The 24,120-nt window shown below is 40.1% G+C and overlaps 1 protein-coding gene across 1 annotated transcript in view; it reads right to left on the reverse strand.

Moving 5' to 3' along the window:
• Window positions 1-24,120, reverse strand: part of LOC149285406 (dedicator of cytokinesis protein 3-like) — a 121,810-nt gene that overhangs the window by 1,251 nt on the left and 96,439 nt on the right. The window contains exons 24-52 of the mRNA XM_089495353.1: window positions 22,622-22,814; window positions 22,181-22,308; window positions 21,732-21,878; window positions 20,864-20,962; window positions 20,404-20,498; window positions 19,708-19,783; window positions 19,117-19,217; window positions 18,971-19,029; window positions 18,706-18,854; window positions 18,117-18,202; window positions 17,342-17,368; window positions 16,467-16,562; window positions 15,934-15,994; window positions 15,726-15,819; window positions 15,165-15,313; window positions 14,899-14,985; window positions 14,632-14,736; window positions 13,453-13,594; window positions 13,072-13,238; window positions 12,623-12,709; window positions 12,213-12,392; window positions 11,785-11,868; window positions 10,604-10,720; window positions 9,132-9,247; window positions 8,076-8,199; window positions 7,764-7,911; window positions 7,080-7,195; window positions 5,524-5,611; window positions 2,912-2,994 (exon numbers count right to left, since the gene is read on the reverse strand). Coding sequence (XP_089351479.1) covers window positions 2,912-2,994; window positions 5,524-5,611; window positions 7,080-7,195; window positions 7,764-7,911; window positions 8,076-8,199; window positions 9,132-9,247; window positions 10,604-10,720; window positions 11,785-11,868; window positions 12,213-12,392; window positions 12,623-12,709; window positions 13,072-13,238; window positions 13,453-13,594; window positions 14,632-14,736; window positions 14,899-14,985; window positions 15,165-15,313; window positions 15,726-15,819; window positions 15,934-15,994; window positions 16,467-16,562; window positions 17,342-17,368; window positions 18,117-18,202; window positions 18,706-18,854; window positions 18,971-19,029; window positions 19,117-19,217; window positions 19,708-19,783; window positions 20,404-20,498; window positions 20,864-20,962; window positions 21,732-21,878; window positions 22,181-22,308; window positions 22,622-22,814 — 3,204 coding nt within the window. The remainder of the gene's footprint in view (window positions 1-2,911; window positions 2,995-5,523; window positions 5,612-7,079; window positions 7,196-7,763; window positions 7,912-8,075; window positions 8,200-9,131; window positions 9,248-10,603; window positions 10,721-11,784; window positions 11,869-12,212; window positions 12,393-12,622; window positions 12,710-13,071; window positions 13,239-13,452; window positions 13,595-14,631; window positions 14,737-14,898; window positions 14,986-15,164; window positions 15,314-15,725; window positions 15,820-15,933; window positions 15,995-16,466; window positions 16,563-17,341; window positions 17,369-18,116; window positions 18,203-18,705; window positions 18,855-18,970; window positions 19,030-19,116; window positions 19,218-19,707; window positions 19,784-20,403; window positions 20,499-20,863; window positions 20,963-21,731; window positions 21,879-22,180; window positions 22,309-22,621; window positions 22,815-24,120) is intronic.

The following is a 24,120-nucleotide window of genomic DNA, read 5'->3' on the forward strand; positions in this document are numbered from 1 at the left end:
ATATATATATATATATATATATACGCAGACACATGTACTTACATGTCACAAACATCCAGTGGTACGATAATAACACCACATTTAATGCCAGAAAATATAAGGATAAGGGAGATCCATGTACATAAGTAACACAACATGTAGCCTTAAGGAGTCTCTATACTAATGTTAGGCAAGGCCATCGGAGTCTTGGTCTTATCATTCTCTATTTACTGAGTTACACTAAGATCATTCCAATCACTGATGCCCCTGACATGGGTACTGTAATCTTCATTTACCCTTAAAGGTGCTGTTCCACTTACAGTGCCTCATAAAATATCACCAGAGCTGCATCATAGATACATAGAATTTGATGGCAGATAAGACCCATTCAGCCCATTTAGTCGGCACATTTTCCTAATGTAAAGACTCAGATGTTAATCAGGCCTTGATCTAGTCCTAGATTCATGATAAATTTATGCCTACCCAGCGTGATAGTAAATGTAGTAAAAGAAATCTGCATTTATAACTGTACTTTTCTCCTAGATGTTCACTGTCACTTACAAACTGCATTAAACACTTTATTGAGATACTGTACAGTAAAACAGTACATTATTTTAACACAGTAGTAGATGATAATTAAGGTATTTAGAAAAAATGTGGGAAAAACCTCTACATGGAACAGCACCTTTAATATAAACTCTGCGTAGATATTAGGAGCTTCCAAATCTCTACCGAGTTCAGCTGAGCCCTGCAGAGGAGGAGACCCTGAGCGCCCAAAGTTTAATCCTAAACTGTTTCTAGTGAACGTTTCTTGTTTTTTTCTTTTTTTTTTGTTTGTTTTATGTATATTCAACAGACCCTTGAGAGAGTGGTGCTGGTTATAACATAAAGATAAAGGTGAATGGAAGAGAAATGGGGTAAAGTAATGCAATGTGTATGGCGTGATACACACATGACATCATATGGATTACATGGAATCCTATACAAATTTGACCTGGACTGTTTTGGGAAAAGGATACTAAGCTTACGTGACACACCAATATCAACGAGCTTTAAATATTGTCTTATCTTCTTTCAGGATTTTTCCGTGGTCCTTTTTCAAATAGCACAGCAGACATGAAGCGTCCTCTTATGACCTTCGCTTTATCAAACTATATTCAAGTAGAGCATTCCATGTTCCCCAAGTACAGTGGCCTCAACGGTTTTTATGAACGCTGGAAACCCCAAATAGTGATGACAGCCATTAACCAATCAGTGCCTGCCTGATGTCACATGACAATCAAGAGTTCCTTCCAAAACTACGAATGAGGCCAAATTTTACGCAAGCACCCTGTAGGTTATCTTAATACCCACACTAGCCCCAGCCTGTAGCTTGTATACAGGCAAATAACAGACTCGTCTTACAGTTATACTTTGTAATTTAACCAAATAACAAGGTTTTGGACAGACCCACATAATTACAATTTCATGAACAAGAAAAACAACAACGTGAAGCATCACTCGCCATCCCAAGAATGCAGAATGGCCTAAAAGATAAAGGCTCCAGTGCATCTTAAGGGTATGGGGCCAGTAGATGCAATGTTACCTACATAAAACTGAAGCAACTCCAGGGTTACCTCTCCAAACTTTAACTGCATAGCAAATTCAAATGGGAAATTACAAAAATTCTGGAAAAAGTAAATGGAATTCAAAATGATTCATGCCATTATGAATTTATTTTGGGTTTTGTGATGGTTCCATTTTTACTGTATGGCAGTCAATTTTTTGGTGCTTTTGATGACTTTATTAATTTTAATATATCTAGAGATCAGACATTGACTGGAGACCTATATTTCTCATGGCTCTTAACCAAATAAAAGGCGTATGTTCTCCAGTATATGGTCACACTTGACATCATTGACAGAGTGATGTATTGCTGTCTGCCACTGCGCTATTTCAGTAAATTAAATAGAGATTATAAAGAGATTTATTCATACACGTAATGACTAGGGATCTGTAAATGAAGACAAAGCAATATGACATTTTTTTTGCCACAATTGGATGAGTAATAAGGGATTGATCACTGGGATCAGAAAAAAGGAAAAATGAATGCACAGGAACCATGGAAACAAGGATCTAAAGTGTGCCATTGGAGATGCAGACTTTCCCTTACCCCCTCCATTAGGACTGGCTATACAACTACCTTCATAATGACAGGTATTCAGGCATTTTACGAGTTATTAATACATAACAATTCAAAGTAGTCTTATCGCCATAGCAATCAATGGAATGTTCCTGCAGATTAGGCCATTCCATTGGTTCCTGTGGTGATAATGATATCTCCTTTTACGTCTCCCATGCAGTGGATATTTATAGGAAAATCCATTTACCACGGATGCACATCTTCAAGCACCTCAAACAAGCCAGGACTTCTGGCCTGAACACAGGTATTCTATAAAATGTTTAATTGAGATACCTACTGTATGCTTAAGCTGGGATATTCAAAAAGGATGGCGTGTTTGCAGCCCTCCATGACGGGAGCTGTGCGTGCTGGTACAGTATATACAGTGAAAGCAACCATATGCTGAGCTGGTGATTTTGATTTGATTTGCAGCCAATCATTGATGGTTGCTGTGGACATCTTCCAATCAGATCTGGCTACTTCTACAAAAATGATCTCAATGTCTTACGCAGCTTCCACCCTAAAGAAAGCCCTTGCGCTCTCGGTCACAGTTATGTGAATGTTTACATTGATACATAGTTGTTTGGTATGTTTTATATTTGTTTAAATCACAATTAAACAAACATGTCTAAATAGACCGTCCAGGTCAAATTTGAAGATCCTCTCTTTATATTTGGCTATTATTCATGAGGACAAAGGTATTTATGAATATGGACTTCACAGTGAAATACAGATATATAGACACTGTAGACGGGGCACATAGTAAGATACCTTGCGCAGTGATCTTGTGGGTAGCGCTGGAGTAGCCTCCCCCACAGAGGGATGGAAAGCATCAAAGTGCAGAGAGTAATGACCTTTAGAGTGAAAGAAATATATCAGCACCCCAGTGTTTCCACGGCTATTACCATCCCAAGCCCAACAATCTACGCTGCTCTCTGTACCAGTACAGTCCTCTTCCCTTCTATACCTTCCACAAACCACTTTCTAATACAAACTATTTTAACTACTAGAGCTAAATTTTATTTCCTGCAAATGTTATGGAACATGCTACGGATACACAGAAGGTCTCAGGGACCTGGGCTAATCATACCACCAATTGTATGAAAAGTGATTCTGGTTTGACAGATTTCAGAGCAGCAAGTGGTCCAAACTCACAGTACTATTCCACCGATTGCTACAGCAACAGGACTATATGTCAAAGCTAACACAAGAATCAATTTTCATGCATAACCCTCATTCTCTGTGTCTTTTTGCTGTGTCCTATGACGTGGACATTGTGGTACTTGATCAGCAGAATGTATTTTCACTATTCTTCGTAACACTTTCCATGTAGAAAATATTTCTCTATTTTCTGTACACATGTAGGCCTCTACATCATGTTTAGATTAAGCATCAGAACATTGCTACTCATTATTTTCAGTCTAATACTGGAAGTATCGATTCCCAATTTCCGATCTTCAAATGCCTATACCAATTACTCGTTTTCGTTCTTGTATTGTATGTTGTTTTAAGATACAAAGAGCCATCTTCACATTGAGCAAGATAGGGCCGTTATATTTCATGTTTAAGGGTGGTGAAGTAATGGCTTTATATCATGTCATTATCTGATCACAAGTAAATCAGTTGATATATTACCGAATGGTCTGGTCCAAACTTGGCTGGGAAGTGGCCGGGCTGTTGTGAGGTCCTGACACATCCCAATAATGGCCTTTTGTGGGGTTTCAAGGACTGGTCTTATACACTTTGCTATCTCTATCATTCATTATATATCTATAGCCATTGTCTCATTTACTACCTATTCCTCTTAGGTACATACCTTGTGTCAAGCCCCTGGTGGTCCCTGTTGGGGTGAGGACACTTCCAACATGAGATGTCAAGAAAGGAAAAGATTCTCTGGTCCCACTATCCAGACTCCAACTGCTAGGGGCGGCAAGCACTGACATGGCAAACGAGAGTCAGACAGCAACAGTATATATTAAGGGAGTTTCAGGAAGACAAAGAGAGAGATTAAGTAGAAGCGGAAGTATTAGAGGTTCAAAAAGAGACAGCAAAGAGCGTTGGAGAGAGTGCAAAGATACATCAAAAGCAAGGAAAAGTCAGATTGATAGCATTGCAGAACTGGAGATACCGAAAGGAAGAGTGAAAGAGTCATAAGGAAGAGAGGCTGGTTTATAGTAACAGACATCAATGTAATATCAGAGTCATTACCGCATGCTTTTTTAAATTCCCCTTTAAAGGTGCTGTTCTACCTGCTGTAACTAAGCATTTTTGGAACTAAGTGCAGCATTAGAAACATGGGGCCAGATTCAATGATCTTTAGATTGGGGTCACCCGTGGTGAAAAAGAATGGTCTTCCAATGTGCATTTCCAGTGCCAGGCACCACTAGTTGCTTGGGATTATGATATGGAATAAAGCTATAGAATGTTTTTTTTTTGTCTTGTTCATTGACTGTTTTTTGCATTTACACCTTTATGTTGAATTATTTTGATTCAAGCTGCTATGTTAATCCACGTTTAACTTGTGTCTCTTTTTATTTGAAGTGAGTCCTTAACATTTAAAATGACTCCACTTACACCAAAAAGTATGAATGCCTTTTCATATTATTTGTAAAATTAGAAATATCCGTTATGAATTCCAATTGTGTCTGTTCTACATATTTTTACAGCTAGCTTAACTTAATTGAACATAATTGTTCAGTAACTTTGATCTTAAATGGCTGCATAGAGGTTTGCATTGATCTGCTTAGGTGTGCTGTGATTCCCAATTGAGAACAGTCAAGCTTGCTAAATAATCATGTAAAATTGTCATTTGAGGCAAACCCCCCAAATCACTAATAGGCTGTTGCCATAGAAACTGAAAAAAGCTTCTTAAAAGTTTCTGTGCTGCTTTTTCTGTAAACTTTCACAACTCGGAATACAATGACAAATCTAAGGTTTATTTTTTTAGCATGTTAAAGAGGTCGATTCATATTTTGTCACAGTAGAACAGCACCTTTAAACCCATATCCTTATAAGCTCCGCAACTGATGTCTATAACTCTCCAACTTCTGTCCATGATTTATAAAACCAGATCCATGTCTTTTTTTGAGTAAAAGATTCACTCTAAAGGGTTGGGGGCATTTATAACTTGCCCCAGGGCCAATAATTGCTCATATAGCATCTCTTTTGGGCAAAGATGAATCTTGAGTACTGAAGTGAAGACAGACCTATCCTCGTAACTCTTCCTATGTTTCAATATAATTGCTAATGTATTCCATATAATTTTGATAGTTTGTCGATAGTTTGTCTGTTTGATTCACATGAACCTCATTTAACTCTTCCAAATGGTTCTTATAGCTATTCCCATTGTTTTGTCACAGTGCAAGATTGCGTGCAGTTTTCACCTTTCTCTGCTACAGATAGGTTGGGGTCACTGCATGGCTTACATGGGCCGAGGACCTGCTGGAACAGTGCGCGAGGGTACACACATCGCTGCAAGACCACCAGGGAGAGAGAGAAACAGAAAGAGGGGATCAAGGAAGTGAAAGTGCCACTAGGAAAAAAAGCAAGAAAAAAGGGAATGAGGGGTCTGGAACGTGAGATAGGAAGAGAAGCAGGGAGAATAGAAAGATAGGATGAAGAAAGTGACATTACTGAGCAGAGGTGATGAAAAAAGATAAAGGGTCAGGAAAGAGTAGGAGAGAAAAGGAAATAGATGGTGGTGGAACAGTGATGTTAAGATGAAGAAAGGTGAGAGAGAAGAGATGAAAAACGACAGGGTGCAAGGAAAGTCAGAGTAAGCTGAAAAAAAAAGATGAAGAAAGTAATGTTAAGGAAATGGAAGGACAAGATATGTGGCAAGAAAAACGACACAGGGAAAGAAGGAGGGAGAGAAGACAGAAGGGTGAGAAAAAAAAAAAAAATGAAAAGGTATCAGGATAAAGCGAGTGAGAAACAGGGGAGTGGGGCTCAGATAAGAGGCGTAGGGAGAAAAAACATAAAGAACCAGGAAAGTGACACAGAAAGAATACGTGGGAGAAGAGACTAAGGGGATTGTGAAGCATGTTTGAAATAAAAACATGGAGGTTGAGCAAAAAAGGGAGTAAGATAATAGTAAGATAATAGTGAGATAATAGTGAGATAATAGTGAGATAATAGTAAGATAATAGTGAGATAATAGTAAGATAATAGGTAGAAGCAATACAACATAGAAAGGTAACGCAGGCTTCCAGGAGGTAACAGACTATAACACTCAGTACATGTATATGCCACCATGTACACGCACTATACTTGTATTCATACATCACATGGCTAATTTTATATTTTAATGGAATATATGTCACATATATAAAAACGTCGTTTTTGGGTAATTCCCACTACAGTTTTTGTAAAAAGTGTTTTGTAAGAGCTATCAACAGGGCCATATTTGGACATATTTGGCGCGTACAAGGCAAAAAGTGTTAAAGGCCCAAAGTATGTCAGCAACCATGTTAAATCATAACTACCATACTTATTTCCATGTATTGACTGCTATGGGAAAATCCAAAAACATGATGATTAAGCATGACAAATGTAAAAGTAAAGGGCTTACTTAGAAGAATGTGACCCACAACAAAAACGTTGTGAACATCTTAAGGGGGAATCTTAAGAACACTTCGGGAAGTTAGGAGGAGTATTCGCAGAAGTACAATGACATTGTCAAGTCAGGACATCATGCTAAGGCATCACAGTGTGAATTCTATATGACAAATCTTCTGTCTCTGTATTTATGAAGATTAGGGTATTTTACTTTTAATAAACTGTTGCAAAAATGGCCTTTTGAGCAATTTATCTGATGGGGTGGTGGCATTATCTCATAAACCAGAATAACATACAGGCTCAACCACAAGCACAACATTAACCACTGACACACAATGAGATATACACACAATATAGCGCATAAAATATCACATCACAGTACCTGGCTGCTGTCTGTGCCGGTTTGGTACATAGCACTGCTTGGTCTATCCCTTGGTGATGGAAGCAGCATCACCATATCTCGGGTGTGACGGTACTTATCAGGAAGAGATGGAGAACCTGAGTAGAAATACAATAACCATCTGTGACCCATCCAAACCTCGAAACATGTTATCTCCATTACCTCCACATCTAGGCCTCCATACTTCCATACTTCCTTGAGGAAAATACTCAGTACTCTGAAAGCATCTGGTAGGGAACATGGTCACCGGAAGCTGAACTTCAAGCTGAACTAAATAACTACGAGTTGGCTACTTCTGCTCTAAGCCATTCCTGCTCTGGCACATTCTGGCATCTTACATTCATTTCCTTCTCTGTACAAAACCTGCCCCAATGCTGGAAATAGTAATTATATCATAGAGATATCCCAGGCACAGCAATTCTTCTGAAAGGTGCTGTTCCACCTACTCAGCAGAATTTAACACTTTTGTAATTAACTTCAGTATTTGAAGCACCTACCCTAGTACTGTTCAATGTTCAAACTGCTATTGTCCTTTAATCTTGTAACATCTATCTATCTATCTATCTAAAATCTGCTCTATGTTGTGAAGACAGGTGTTTAGACATTGTGTTAGAGCACTTCTCGCCCAACAAGTAACAAGGTCCTAAGCCAAGCACCGCTCCCCACCTCGTGTACTTGACGGAGCAGAATTAATAAGTTGGGAAGGCGCAGAATGAGTGGAGCTCAGGCTGGAGGAGGAGGGGCTTGTGTAAGATGAGGACAATGCAGAAACATTAGTGATGGATCCAGCATGGAGAGAGTGTGGTAGCAGCATCTGGAAGACAAGACGAAGTTATCAGAGGATTTTTGAATAGGCGAGACCATCCTGAAAATGGAGCCAACTATAGTTATATAAATATAAAGGCATATCAAAGGTTGGAAAACCACAGACCTTAGGTGATCACCTTAGAGGGCACATATAATCATGGCCATAACTACCTGCATGGAGTAGGGGTCTTCTGTCTCGCTGTCTCCAGCGGTGGGAGTGGTGCCGGTGTCACTAGACGCATGTGATGAGAGAGAGGAAGAGGAATGCCGTACGGAGCTCAGGACCACCAGGGGACTGTGGGCAGAATACGTGGACAGTCACACTCATAGGTTAGTGCAAATTATCACTAACACGCGTGCTGATAGCAGGTTGTGATTGTAAATTATTATCAAAGAAGATTATTAAGCTACCATTTATTACTAGCAGATAATATCAGGTGTTTGGAGACCTTGCCCCATTGTGACCACAAACTTTTTCAAATTTTTGTCTGCTAATAGTCCTCACTGTATATTGTGGATTTCCATTCTACTTCACTCAACTATGGTAACAGGATCAGGGACCATTTAACATTAGTATACTATATATGAGATATGTGATATACCGGTAGTACTTATCTTCTATTTCTAACATAATTAGTACGCACTACTAAATTATTTCCATCAGGAAATTCATTGGAGGACGTTAGGTGATGGCAAAGGGGAGTACTAGATCAACACATTCTCCCCCTTGGAAAAAACTTTCTGCTAGGCTGAAAGCATGCTTGGCAAGAATATTCTAAACATTTTGTTTTCACTATACGTCTCTACTTCATGCTGCACATCTTTAACGTGAGCATCTTAATAGTGTCCTTCAAACTAGGCCTGTCAATATAAAAACTAAAAAGATAAACTCAAAAAACATAGAAAAGTATGATTGGCTGCCATTCAGAAAAAAAAACAGTGACTGCAGCAACACAGTAATTAAAAGGTTGAAGAAAAGACACAAGTCCTTCCAGTTCACCCTCATTTGTGATCCAGAAGAAGAAGGCACCCCCCCCCCCACACATTGAAACGATTTCCAATTGTGCCTCAAAGGGGAAAAAATCCTTCGGAATCTGCTTTCTCACTGGGTCATCAAACTATTAAAATGTTAACAAAGCATTATTTTACCATGACCTAATTATTGTATGGTCTTTCTTTTAGTAACACAGAGCCTGCTGAGTCAGATGTATGAACTGTACATGGTACCTGTGTCTGTGGAGTAGTCGCAAGCTGTCCGTGCTCACGGGTCCATGAGATAACAGAATGTTACTTCGAGGAATGGGAGGGCAAGAGCTATTTAACTTCTCCAAGGTAGGGAATTCCTGAGAGGCAGAGGATATTATTTTATAATCCATATACCAATGTTTCCAAACATGCTGTGGGTGATGGCTGAGCGTATGCAGAAGCACAGGCTGGGAGGATGAAAATGCACTAAATGAATGATGTAGAACAACCAACACAACCAGGCTCATGCATGGAAGTTATTCTAGTGCAACATTTCAAAATGGTCTTGTCAATATAGCAACCAAAGCAATAAGTATTCAATGGGTTGATATCTAAATTAACTATTTAAATGAACTATATGTACCAAGCAATATTGGTGAAAAATATCAAATGTGAAGAAAGCGGCAGAAACATTCCGTTGGAGAGTGCTTCCATTAGAATGGTAATTATAAATCTGTTTTTTTATGGCAGGTTAGGGGTCAAAAACCCATCAAGACTGATAGATGGATATTAATCACGTAAGATTCATACTTACTATATAAACGGATTTTTAGCCATGTTTTAATATCAAGACAGAATTTGATGGCAAAAGAAGAACCATTTGGCATGTCTACTGTGTCTATTTATTTCTGTAGAATCCTTAAAGCTTATTGGATCTTGTCTTATTATTAGGATAGCATTATGCCAATCCCATGCACGTTTAAATCTTTACATTACTTCTTATAACATGTAACAATTGTTGGAGATGGATATAAACTGGTACTGGGCAGGGCTGCGCTCAAGGTGGGGAGGAAGAGGTGGTTTTTAAGTCCATTCACTTCAGTTTCCTTTGGAGCCAGAAAAAAGTGGTGACCTAGCCACATGCCTTAATCTTATGGGAAATCTGGCTCTGAGATACAAATAATAAAATCCAAAGATGTTAGTGTCCTATAACCTGTTTGTCTGTACCTAGCAGGACATATCCATGCAATACATGACCAATCTCCAAAAGGGTGCCTGTTATTGAATAAAACCTTTTGCCGATACACAGAGCCAGATATCCCACTTGGCGAAGCAGATAAACAACCAGCTGCCGATCATCTAAAGCACAATAGACTGATTACAGGAGGTATAAACTAAACAAAAGACCCCTCGCCAAAAAAATGCTCTCGGTCCCAACAATAAAACTACAAGGGCAACGATAGCAACTAGAGGGTTTAGGTCGACGTTATCTTGTAAACCTGATAATCTCCAATCCCAATGCTGAACGGCATACAAAAAGGGAAAAAATTATTCTGAACAGGTTCTCAAAATTAAAAGAAGCTTTAACCCTACATAAATGAGCATAAATTAGTGTGAAAAAGATTAACATGTCATGCAACTTAACATTAAGCTGGGATGTGGCTCTAGGAGGTGGGTGGGAGCAATATTACAGAAGAACATTCCTCCATTCGCATAGAAGATACGGCCTTTACCTGGTACAGACTAGAACGCATAACCTGGAACTGATCCACCAACTTCTTGTGTAGAGGTCGCATCTCGGGGTGCACACATCTTTCATGTACCGCCAGACCCACACCTAACACATGTACCTGTAAGGCAAATGAAAGACGTGTAAGATACATGATTCCTTATTACACACTGCCTGACACACGGCAGGAGTACTCACACAGTTCATGAAACATACGCTCCACTTCCAAGGTGAGCCTCACACACAATACATGTGTCAATGGGCCTATTTAACACACACATTGTATGTACAGTCAGTTACACACCATGTATCTGAAATGTGCATACTGTCCTCAAATTGATGCTAACGGTACATTTTATTCTCATGCAGAACTAGCCAAACTCCTAACATATGTACCTGAAAAACACACAGAACATGTGTGCATCACACACCTATTGTGTACAGTCATACTTGCGTACAGGCACATGAAACATACAACCCTCTACTGTTATATAACATTTACTGACTAATCTGCTAAAAACTTCATATACTGTATTATTCATATGTCACCCTGATTATTTAAATACACTGGAACATACACACAACATGTATTCAAAGCTGGGGTTTGTACATCAGCAAAACCCTTAGAAGATAAATCTGAAACATACATGTACTTGAGATGTTATGGCCACTTTCAGCTGAAAACACATTGAAAAATGACCTGCTGACTTTTTAACATGCACCATGCTGAAATAACTACACATAGGACATGTAAAACTTACTGTATAAACCAACACATACGTAACATATAGAAAACAGTCCCTATCTATACTTTAATTGAAGGTGCACACAAGACAAAGGTAGCGCCTGCCTTTCATGTACCTTCAGCATCTGTAACACACTGTACATCACACTTATGTGATCGAATGGCATTTGAGAGTTTTCTTTCTGTTCTCCCAGTACAAACCCGCTGGTTTTAAGACCTGTATAGATCTGAAAATCCCAGCTGAGCTGGAAAGCCGGGGATCAGAGTAACACCCGGCATTTTTCCTCTGCCCTAAAAGAGTTAGTTTTTATGGTGTAGGCAAGGACCACAAAGGATATTTTAGAGCAACTCCCACAACAACAACCATAGACAATATCCCCACAAGCCTACCAGAGCTGACTTAATACAAGGCACCGGCCTCCAAACACATGCGTGTGTACCTGCTCCTGCATGAGTTCTTTTAGTTGGCTGATCTTGTCAGCATCTTCAGGGTGCTGCGTGATGTACTCCTTGTCAAAGAATGCCTTGGGACAGAAGGTGCAGAAACATTAGTCAAGGGAATGTTTGCATGGGCACATTTAGCAAAGGGTTAAAAATTAATACATGGAGAAGTTGAACTTTAAACAGGACCACGCTAGCTACTTGGCCAACATGAATCCCTATATCTGACATTACTCTTTATAGTATTTCTTTTGTATTTAAGCTCATTCCATCATACCTCCTTTGTCTAACCTTGCATTTTCATTCACTTTTAGTTTCCTATGCTTAGTTCTGTCTCTTTCTCTGTCTCTTTCTGTAACTTTGCTTTGCTGTTCTCCTTGCTCTTCCCAATTTAATTTCCTCATTCATTCACAGTAGATTCTCTTACTTCCTGATAGCGCGTGATGCCCCCATTCACGGCGGCGTCTATGACTCCATTCAGGCACATGCTGAGCAAATTGATGTTCCCGTGTAGATTGTGGTGCTGGTACTGCGTGATCAGTGCACGGAGCTCCTGTGTCTTGTTACCCAGAACCTGCAGTGCGTTCTCCAGAGGGCTGACCTCCACCTGCGAGGCAGGCCAAAGCAAGGATATCCTCATTTCACATTATATTCATCATCCCTCTTTAGACTGTTACAAATCAATCATGAAGACCCATCGTACGACATGCAACCTCTAAATATTTTGCATTCACTAACTCTACAGACTCTTGACGCGACACAACTCCAAAGCAATGGCTTTGAACAATCACACGCCCCAGACAAAGGTAAGCAATTCGCCTTCCACATATACATTACCAGTTCTCTCTTCTGTACTTCGAACCAGCAGGAAATTCCAGGAAGGCTGTGAGACAGAGTGAGAGTGCTGCGCTCTATCCACAGACTCTGAGAGGAAGAGACAGATAACGTCAATATGCTTCTACTTTGGGAAAGGACACAGTGTGAGAATGTGCAGAAATTCTACATATCTCTATCTAGCTGTTCATATACTGTGCCTATCTGTTATGATGGTTTATTAGAACTGTTAATAAACAAAAGATCCATATCCTGCTCCTGTCAGCCAATGTGGGCTCCTTTTTTGACTTTGATGAAGCTATCCTCCATCTGATATTTCTAGAGTGAAATTCTGTATTCCAGAATTCCAGATTTCTGCTATTAGATTGCTTGAAACCCCACTTTTCTATATGTTATAGCCATTTTCTATCTACTGAGATTGTAAGAATGCTGTATAACATTATTTTGCGAACCTTAAACTCGTTGTCCTTATGCCGTGGTCCACGGTGAAACGGCCGGTCATATCGGAACCTGCGTACGTTGTTCACTCTGTAGAAGCTCTTAATTCTTTCAGGAACTTGGTCCATTTGCAATACCCTTGGGGTATCAGGGAGGGGGGTTACTGCGTAGATCTGCAAGTCTGTGCGCAGCATTGTCAGGGACCAATCCAAAATATAATAATAAATATGTCCTGACTCTAGTTCTAAATTGCATTTAGGGTAAAGTACAATAGTCAGCTTTCACATAACGCAGTTATTGGTTATTGTGTCATTGACTCTGAAACACCTCACTGCTACCTGTTCTGAAACTAGATATAATGTGGTGCATGCACACATTCATACAGCGAAGGATACATTGGGAGTCACTCTGCAATATGGTGTCATCAGGATGGTTGAGATGTTGCATTGCGATAGCCTGGGGGAACTCGCTCAGCATCCTCTGCTGAAATGCCTCCAATCGCTCGTAATCATGACCCCTGCAGACAAATTCCTTGTTCTGCCAAAAGAAGACTCATTACATGAGAAGGTGAGTTAACAGAACAACACTTTGCTTTGCAGGTAGGCGAAGTCATGAAATGACATAGTATGGATGGGGGAGATATTAATGGCAGCACTGTAAAGGGAATATCACTTGGTGGGGTCACACCATAATGGATTAACACTTAACAGAACACTGGAGATTAAAAGACAAGTTAAATGAATGCTACTGTATAGGGTTAAAGGCATGATATTTATTAGAAGATGCACTACATGGGGATGACAGGATGTTTAGAGAGGTGAGTGAAATGATGGTGAGGTGGACGTGGAGGAAGGGCTCCTGGTGGCCCAAAATGTTTGTGAATGTGCTTTGACTTAAAAATATATGTTGGAGACAGTGTTCGCCTATGCAGTAGTCCCTGTGAAGGTGTATTTCTTGGGGTTTTTGTACATGGCTACACCAGTCACAGGGTGCTAATTATGAAGAGGCAAATGGGTTTGCTATGGAAGATTTGGACAGAAAAAATGGCCCTGACAGATTGCACAACTATGGTTCAGTTGTTTAAAGAAGAGACTGAAAAGAAATGGTATTCCTTGTTGGATCCAGAGATGGCGCACAACGTTTGGTACAAGATTAAGGGTAGAGGTTTTTGGCATTTTAAATGGAATGCCTAGGGAGGTGATACATAATAAATTATTCTTGTAAGACGTCTCAAAAGTAGCTCACAATTGTAAAATGCATGGAATCGCCCTACCAGCAGGAACATCCTATTCATTGTCCAATCTTCAAACTAGAAACACTTTTTATAAATAACCCACATAGGATGAGAACCTTGAGTATGTGATAAACAAGTATCCTATCTAACTATAATTAAGGTTCAATTATTTGCCTTGGGGAAATGCCAAGCAATATTGGGTAGATTTCCTATTAGACCATCTAGGCATGTTTAAGGGGTGGCACAAGTGCCATTTCTGGTACACCCAGGAGGGTCCTCCTAGATGAGCAAGAACACAAACTTAGCAGGGAATGAAGTCGAGGATTGGACAGCCTCTTACCCTCAAGAAGAAAGGAAACTTCTTTCCATAAAATCCCACTCTGAAAAACTCAGGCTCCAGCCTCTGTTGGTCCATAATATGGTCATAAAAGGAGGCCTCCATTTTCTAAATAAGTGAGTGAGAGACAGAAAAAAAGATGAGACAAATAATGAATATATGATGCAGAGGCATTGAGCAGCGAGACAGCACACAGTCCAGAGACAGTACAAAGAACACACTGGATACTGAAACACAACATGTAGACAGACCGCTAGTGAATTATCTTACCAGGATCCAGCTCAGACTTTGGTAATCATACAGTTTCTCATACTGAGCAGCGAGCTCCCTGCATAGAGGAATTGCAAACTCCCAGCACTGAGATGGAAAAAGCAAGAGATGTTAAAGTCATTATATATATACATATATATATATATATATATATATATATATATATATATATATATATATATACACATGTATATATGGGTCAGTCAGGACGTATTCCGGAATCTGAAAGCACAGATGCCCCCATTCACACATATACAAATACACACCTTGCCCTTGTTGAAGTAGTGAATGATTTTGCGGCTGAGTCCTTCCTTTCGCTGCCACTCACTCTGTGCAGGGTAGTTGAGGAGCTCACGCAGGGAGTGATCCTCCCAATGTAATAACTCCCAGTACAGGAGGAGAGTGAATGCGGCCTCTGGGGGAGACAAGTGGGAGGCGAGGGGCAAAAAGTAATGAAAAAAGGAAACAAACATGGAATGGGGACACAACTTCTAATGAGTCCATGTGTATACAAGTACCAAGTACGTCCTTTCATACACGATGTGTGTATATACCTGACTAGTTACTATTATTACTATTATTATTACTAGTTATTATACCAAGAACCTGTATAGTTGTCTTAAAGCCATATAAACTCAGTCCCAAATATGAGTGGATTTGAATGTATGTGGAGAGAAATAAGGTCATCCTTAACAAACTACAAGACCAAGAGGATAACAGGCAGATTAGATTGGCCAAATGACGAAGTGAAATACCTTTAAATTCTGTTTCTATTGTGCGCACCTGCACACTTCTCCTCCTTTAGGTCCTTGTTTCTGGGCACATACCTGTATAGCTTTCCGCCTGCAGATGCATGTCACATAGCTTATGAATGTATCTGATGTACATCTCTTCTTTATTTATTTCCGATTTGTAGAAATTCTGTGTAAGTGGTAAAGTAGCTTATGACTGATGCACTGCAACATGGTTACATATATAAACACCTGTATTTATACAGATTCATACAAATAGATAGGTAACATTCTTCTTCCTTACCATGAGATTCACTGTGCAGCCAACTTTCTTGTTTTCTGTCTCTTCGCCTTTCATACAGTCCCTAAAATAAAACATATGTAAGATATTCCAGGGGTTTATTCCCCAACACCTGTTCTCCTGTCTATCCCCTGGTTCTCTACCCCTGAACTATCACTCAGTTGACCTTAGTGAATAGCAGGGTTTTGTGTTCTCATTTAAATTGTTCGAGTTTCTATGCCAAATGTGCCAAAGTTATAAGGTTTTATCCGCCTTCTAAAGAACCGTTAAAGGTATAAACGTCACAGTTTACCGTCCTTCTTTCCATTTTTGGATTTCAATTAACTGTTCCATTGGGGTACATATTTCCACTGTCTATATAACCTACCACAACAACCCAGTAATATGTATAGTTTAATGTCCATCGCTATAATACGTACGCTTTCTTTATATATTGTATAAATACTGTATGAAATGTTAACTCATTAATGACACGTAGTGTATGCATTGTTATATGTTATGTACAGACTGGCAGTTCTACTGTACGCACATCTTACCTGTAGTCCAGAAGTCTCTCCATCAGGCGTGTAACTGACGTCACAAACGAGGCTCCTGGTTCTCTCCATGTCTCTTGCTCAATCTTCTCCAGCAGGCTGAGGATAGAGGTGAAAATCAGACATTCACAGACATGTTGAGAGGTGAAAAATTCAGATAAATAGACAGCGGAACCAACAAACAAAGTCACCACAAGACAAGTGGAAAAACACAGCTCAATGAGAAGCATGCATTCAATTAGGAAGGCAGTCAAATGGTTGACAATCCTCACGAAGGAGCCATCTGGACCGGTGGTGCTCTAGTGGTGAGGACTAGTTGTCATTTAGTTTCAAGAGATCACAGGGTTTTACCAGAACTTGGAGAAACAAGCTCAGTGTCCTATAACAATATAGAAACTCTCACTGGAAGTACAGTTATTCATCCAGGTCTCCTAGGCTTACTGTAACTTATGTTACTGCTACAGAGATTGAATGACAACACAATAAACCATGGGTCTAAGTGCCAAAGAATACAAAGTGTCTCTTCTCATTTAAAACATTGTATACAGAATAATATACACGCTGGTGTGTGAAACCCTTCGTACTAGGGTATAAGAGAGTATAAGGCACACAGCAGGTCGAGAGGCCACTAGAGAAAGGTGGTGGGATAAATATCTGGAGAGGGAGCGAGAGACAAACACAAGGAAAGGGAAAGAGACATCCACAGAAAAAAGGCAATAAAACCCAGAAATCATGCACAAGAGTTAGATGTATATGAGCACTGGAAACATTCACAGTCAGTATATAGGTACATATGGCATGCTTATATAAAAACACAACACACAACACATTTACGCACTGCATTAATACAATGTGACATATATACCATTCAGCCTTACCTTGGGTATGGACCAAACAGCTGAGAGCTGCTCCCGGCAGCGAGAAGGGGGCACAAATACAGAAACAATCATAATGCTGGCCCCCCATCATCTGAATCAAAGTGCAGCACACTGCTATATCACTGATCACTGCACTTTAGAACAATCTACTGCTACACTACACCACACCACGATATGCCACTGCACACTGCACTGTACTCTATACACCATCACATTGTTTCACTCCCGTCGACACCACTGACACCAAAGTATTTCTCACACTCATACACAGTAGTACTCTCTACATCATTGCACTCTATACTGCATACAATACCCATCTACCCCACACTCTACACACTATATGGCATTACCACTCACCTTGAACTACCTGGGACGTCTGCCCTTCATGTCACCTGAAAAGTTACAGTCCTACTCTACAGAAAGCTACAGTACTGCCGCCTACCACACTGCAATGTGCGATCAGGGTACCTGTACTAAGGTCACTCGCAGTTTTGAATTGTATATATAAAAAAGGTTTGGCTCACAATTTCTTGGACCCCAAAAATACATATTCCTAGGCTGTACACCACTACTGTAAGAACATAGTCTAGTATTCAACCCTGGCTTTGAGCAATACAAGTATACCATCTTATACCACCTTGTTACATCATGATACACATTGCTCCAAAGTGCAAGCTACTGCGTTATATGTTACGTCATACCACTTACTACCACTCACTTACTACACGGTAAGACTGAAACAAAGGCCGTAAACCAAAGGTCAACCGATACTTACAGAAGACTGAAGAGCTCTCGATAATTTTCATCTCCTTTTCCCTCGGAGACCAAAGTGTCCAGCTTATCAATGAGTTCAGCCTCCACCTACAGGGAAACAGCACTATGATTGGGAGCGGAACGGACAAAGTGGAGCGTCCAAGGAACTGTAGGCTTTGGGTGTAGCGTAAGATGCACAATTTTCTTCTTCCCAAAAGGTGGGATACCAAATCTCAAATGCACACAGATCTACTGTGCACCTATGTAAACTATATATATATACCATATACACCTTGGATGGCAGCATTTCTATTCATCCCATTGCTTTACTGTGGTTGCTTTACTTGATGTGTATATGGAGGGATCACCTATAGACTAGTGGTCTCGTGTCTTTTCAGCGATTTGCCCCTACCTCTCCTCTAATAATTTGCCCCTGGCTTCCATGGTGCGTGTGCATTTAGGTTGAGTACATATTCCTCTCCTGTGGTAGTCTGTTTCCACATTGCCTGTCTGTATGTATTACCGTCTATGTATTTGTGTTGTCAATACATGAGCTATGTGTAGACATGTCTAGGGATAAAATAAATGTTCTTGACACCTATGGGTCTCACCTGCTTAAAGTTACCATTGCGCCTTTGTTCACAATCCATCATGTCATGGAATATGGGGATCATTATATTTCGTACTTCTGGCTGAGGAACCAGAGACACCCCCAGGAAGGGACCAATCATTCCTGGGATAAAGTGATATTTGTGCTCTCCTGGAACATAAAAATGGAGTGGACTGGTTTTAAAAGGACAAACAAGAATCACAAGAGCAATAACAGCAAGATAAAAGAAAGAGAAGAGCAAAGGCATGGACTACACAGTCACCTACCCAGGTTCTGCCACATGTTGAATAGTTCATATGTCATCATGACCCTCATGTCTCCATACCTAAAAAAACAAAACATGTCAATGTGACTTAGGTAATATTCCGGATAATTTACCTGGTAGTGTCCATAGGGGTTTGGCGCTACTCACTTATCCAGGATCCGTCTTCTCTTGCCAGCAGCAAAGTTCTCTAGCTGCAGGCTGGGCTGGTTTATGAACAGAACAGCCAAACTAAAGTAAGAGTTCCACACCTGCGGAAGAAGAATAAAGGATGGGACATAATAAAACGGGGTACATGAAAACATGTGCAGGCATGAGATGAATGAGTGTCATATCTGTATTATATAGAAATATCAGCAAAGAATAAAACAATTATTTCAAAAAAGATTAAACAGCAGAAATACCTTTACTATTCAAAACTCGTTTAAATACAGCGTATCCGTGTATAGAAACTACATCTAGAAGGTGTATCAATTTTTTTTTATTGCTGGACTAATAGTTATTTCTGAGTACATGAGAAACGAATGCAGTAAGTGCAGATTAATCCTCGCGTCTATTACTTTTAGCTCATATTATAGCAAAATTCTGACGTATATTTGATTCTTTACAATGATTTAAGTAGAAACAAAAACCCGCAGCATGATGGGATATTATCTGCAATGTGTTTGGTAAATAGATAAGCAGCGTTTAATATAATAATAATAATATTTTGGGGACTGTCTTACATCTGAGAGGAGTTACCTTGAAATCAAAGTCCCCTTCACAAAAATTCTTGTGCACCGCAGGTGAAACGTATTGAATAGTAGTCACAATGATGCTGAACACAGAGAGAAAGAATATTTTAAGTATATGTCTACATATATACAGAGTGTAGATCGCACAAGGATGTGTGTCTATGTGTATATACAGCCTGATGGTTCTCCTTTTGGTAAATTTGTTGCTTGATCTCTATAGATCCTACTAATCATCATTATTGGAGGCTGGAGGGGGATAAGGAGAGTTCACCAATAGTGGTTCGTGGGGGCTTGATAGAGGATCAATGGCATACATACAGGGGCCAGAACAGATGAAGAGGTGGCCAGAATCCCAACGGTGGACAGGCATACCCTTTCAATCTGTATTCCCAATGCCCTACTTGGGGCTGCTACTGTATATCTGTTACTAAGGCCATGGAGCTATGACACCTTACCCAAGTACCATGACAGATGGTGAAAGATCTCTGGCTTAAAGGCACTGATCCCCTGCTTTCCTTGCTAGGTGGGCCTTTACCCCCACTTTTACCAAACAGGAATGCAAACTGGTAGGGGGCAAAAATGCATCACACATAGGCAGCCTTTCTGCAGTTTAAGTTTCATTTCGATTGCCTGGGCTACTCTGATAAGATGCTAACAGCACACACTAAACTAATGGGTGTCCAGCTCTTGAAGAATGTCTCACTTGCTGGCGAGGAGTCTCATAACCGTCCAGTCTGGGGGGAAGACGCTCAACTTCAGCAAATTCCGAAAGACACAGAAAATTTTCAGCAGGAATTCCTGGATGATGGATAAACGTGTGACAATCGGACTGTCAACAACGATACATTTCATACCCAACAAATGTGTCAATCTAGTAAGTAATCTGTGCAGCAAGGACTGTACCTAAGATACTTAGTGGCGTATGTAGCTATATCCAGTGTTTTGTAGACAGTACCCATGGGTACTGCAGCCCGGCAGTAGTGTTGGAGTATAACGCAGAAGAGTGTTAACTTTATGGAAGTAACTGGAATTAGTTCTTGTGCCTTATTTTGATGCAGTTGTCCTAATGTTTCTACAAAGCAAATTCATCTTAATTCGCAGGGGCACTGCCCATACCCTATAGCCAGCCTTCCACTTGTCCCCACGTTACCTCATCTGCTTACCTTTAACTCTTCCTTGCTCTGGAAGTTGTGCAGTAGATGCTGGTAATGTGTATCTGACATCAGACGGAGCAAAGACAGGAGACAGGAAACATACTCCCCCTGACGGGGGCACTTAATCAGAACAAGAACACTAGGGTGGTGGCAGTAGAGGGGAGGGTGTTTGATGAGGTCACAAATGTGTGAAATATGATGCACAATTTGACTATTTATCAAGTGAAGATATCAACTACTCTGATGATAAAACTATTTTCCAAAACCCATTATTACATGTATGTTTTTGACAATACCCACAGTTAAGTAGAGGATCACTGGTTTGTTTCATTCGTAACTAAACTAACTAAAGAGTGTTTTCACCACTTGATAAATATACATGTTTTATATTCTTATCCAAAATACTTTCAACAATGTATTACAAGTAATTTAACAATATAAATACTATTTCATCTATAAATATGCCATATATATTCACACAAAAAAATGCCTGCTGAAGAATCCAGATAATTCACCCAAAACCTCTATTAATTTATTTCTGAAAATGTTTTTATTTTAAAATCCGATTAGAGTTGTTGGCAGTGCAAAAATAGCCCAAAAATACTCAATTTTCTTTGATTCACCAAATTAACCCAAATGCTATATTTTAAAGTGCTCTTCGACACACTGGTGACACTGAATGGTCAGCACAAGAAAAAACTTGTATGTCTCGGCATGGATCTGCCAGGCTCCTCTATTGGTGTAGAGTCAAGTGTGTTGTGGCTTGTGCCTTCAACGTCCAGGAGATGTACCACACATACCCACAAGACTGATATGAAAAGTGTGATGGAATTGTCTGGGAGGGGTTAGAGAGAAGAAGTGATTGTTAGTTACTAACAGTTATCTCTGCTGTACACTGTGGACACCGCTGGCCTCTTACCGCCTCCTGGGCCTGAGATTTACTCATGATAATGAGTAGGGTTTGAAGAAGCACATCTAGAAGACTCTCTTGCAGCATCTGTACCTCCTCTCCTACATCCACCTCCTGCCGGGAAGACAGAGCATCACCAGCTGCATCCATGGACCGCTACGGTTGGGTGCAGGCTGAGCCCACACCGATCTCGATGTAAGTTTAATTTATATATATAGTTTTGTATGGGAATAAGTGACAACACTACACGGAATAAGGCTTATGTGTAATTCTAAGTATAATTTAAGCTTGTTATTCTTGGCATTACCCATCATACTATTGATGATAACTGTATTAAAACCACTGGATAAGGATGTTGATATATTTACAGTTTGGTTTCAGTGATAATAGTTTTTATACGCAGGCCTTATTCTCACCGCAGAGTTGCTCTTGATGATGGAGAAGATGCTGCTGAGAATTCCCGAGCAAACTAGGAGCTCCTTCTGCTGCCGGAGGTGCAGGTGGATGTGATGCAGGACCACGGGCAGAAGGATCCTACGAGCATCTGCAGGCAAAGTAACATCTGCTTACACAATGCAGTGTTATGCATCTGACGCTTACTTGGCAAACACTGCTACCTTATGTCTAGTGTAAACATGTAGGTTGCCACTATTTGTATGTGCTAGCACACACTACATGGCACCTGTTGGCTAAGAGGCACCTGGTCCAGCTCGATTTATATGCTGGTGGGTCAAAGCTTACAATTAAGTGGAGACCTGTGGCCCCAAAAGCTCCCTGGTCATATAATTCTAAAGCCCAATATACATTACCATTTCCCCCCATACATAACCTCATGACACAGAGTACAGCGCCCCCACCTGGGTATGTGAAGAGCCGGCAATCCACGGTGCGGCCAATAGCCTGAAGCTTCACCACGTCCATAGATTGTCCCAAGTGCAAGGTGCTGGGCAGACTGCTGAGGGTACCACGTACAAACTCTGCCACCTCGGTCACAGAGAACGTGGGCAACAACTCCTCAAAGATTGCCGGGAAGGAGCTGAGGAGGGCAGCCTGCAAGATGGCAGACACTATCAACACACAGCCAGTAATATGCAACACACAGCCCTGCAGTAGCGTGAACTACCTTTCCTTCCTCCTGCCTGACCATTTATACCCACCAGGCACCAGGTCGGTATGTGTTTCTGAACATGCAGTTATAGTGTCTGTTCTAAGCTTAAAAGCCCAAATTCTCAAGGTCACCATAAACTGGTTAATTAACACATATTATGAGCACAGAAATCAGATTTAATGTCAGACGGCAGTAAATGGGAGCCATCTAGTTTACCCAGGTTTCTACCTGCTGGAACATCTGGTCTCATCTCATATTCAGGATAGCTTTATGACTATCCCATACATTAAATTTACTGTATCAAAGTATCATCTGCTGCAAGACTGTTCCACCTACCAGGAACCCCCTCAGTGAAGAAACACTTTCTTTCTTTCTACTAGGTCCTCTCCTAAAAAATGTGTCCACTTCATATATGTATTTATTATTCATTATATATTCATATAATACTCACACCGTGCCACGCTGAGGTCATTTTTATATTACTCTACAAAACATGCACTATTTTAGTAGCCTGTCTATTCCTGCAGCTCTTATTTGGCTTTCCATACACATGGCCAACCATTCTACATCCCATCCTCCAATACAAGGATTCCATTGGGAACCCACATCATATCCACGTGCCCTTGCCAGTCTTGACACAAAGCAAAAATGTTCTGGGTTTAATACAGCATCCTGAACATTATACCTATTACTGTTTAGCGCCAAATTGTGACCAAAACAAATCTCAAATTTCCAAAAAAAAATCATAATTACCCGTAAATTCATCCACTAATTACTCAAAATTGCTATGCTGGATTTTTAATTATTCAGGTACATTTTTCCATATTTAATTAAAGTATTTTATTTAAATTTACCGTGCTCAGTACTAAAACTATTATTAGCATAACATATATATTGTTACACGCTTCACCAGATTGCTTACTAAATTAAACATGATGACAACAAACTTGCCTGGCAAAAAGAAGGTGTTATTTATTTTATTAATAATTAGTATTAAAGGATTAATAGCACCCAAAAATGAGAAAATCATAATCATGCAAATAAAATGCCAAAATAAACTCGTCGGTGCCTCTTGTTGTTATCCACAAGAGACCCATATACTGGAGTCTAAAGAGTATCTAAACCTTACAAATCAGAACCCACGAAATCAATGAGTGGTTCCCCGTCTCCAAAACATACAAAGTAGGTGTTGTGATGAGCTGTGAAACGTGTTTAAGGGTTTAATTGGCTTCTTTTGTCCTTCTGGGT

This window comes from Sceloporus occidentalis, unplaced genomic scaffold, assembly GCF_023333645.1.
Source record: "Sceloporus occidentalis isolate IW3139 unplaced genomic scaffold, rSceOcc1.0.p SCAF_79, whole genome shotgun sequence".
NCBI lineage: Eukaryota > Metazoa > Chordata > Lepidosauria > Squamata > Phrynosomatidae > Sceloporus > Sceloporus occidentalis.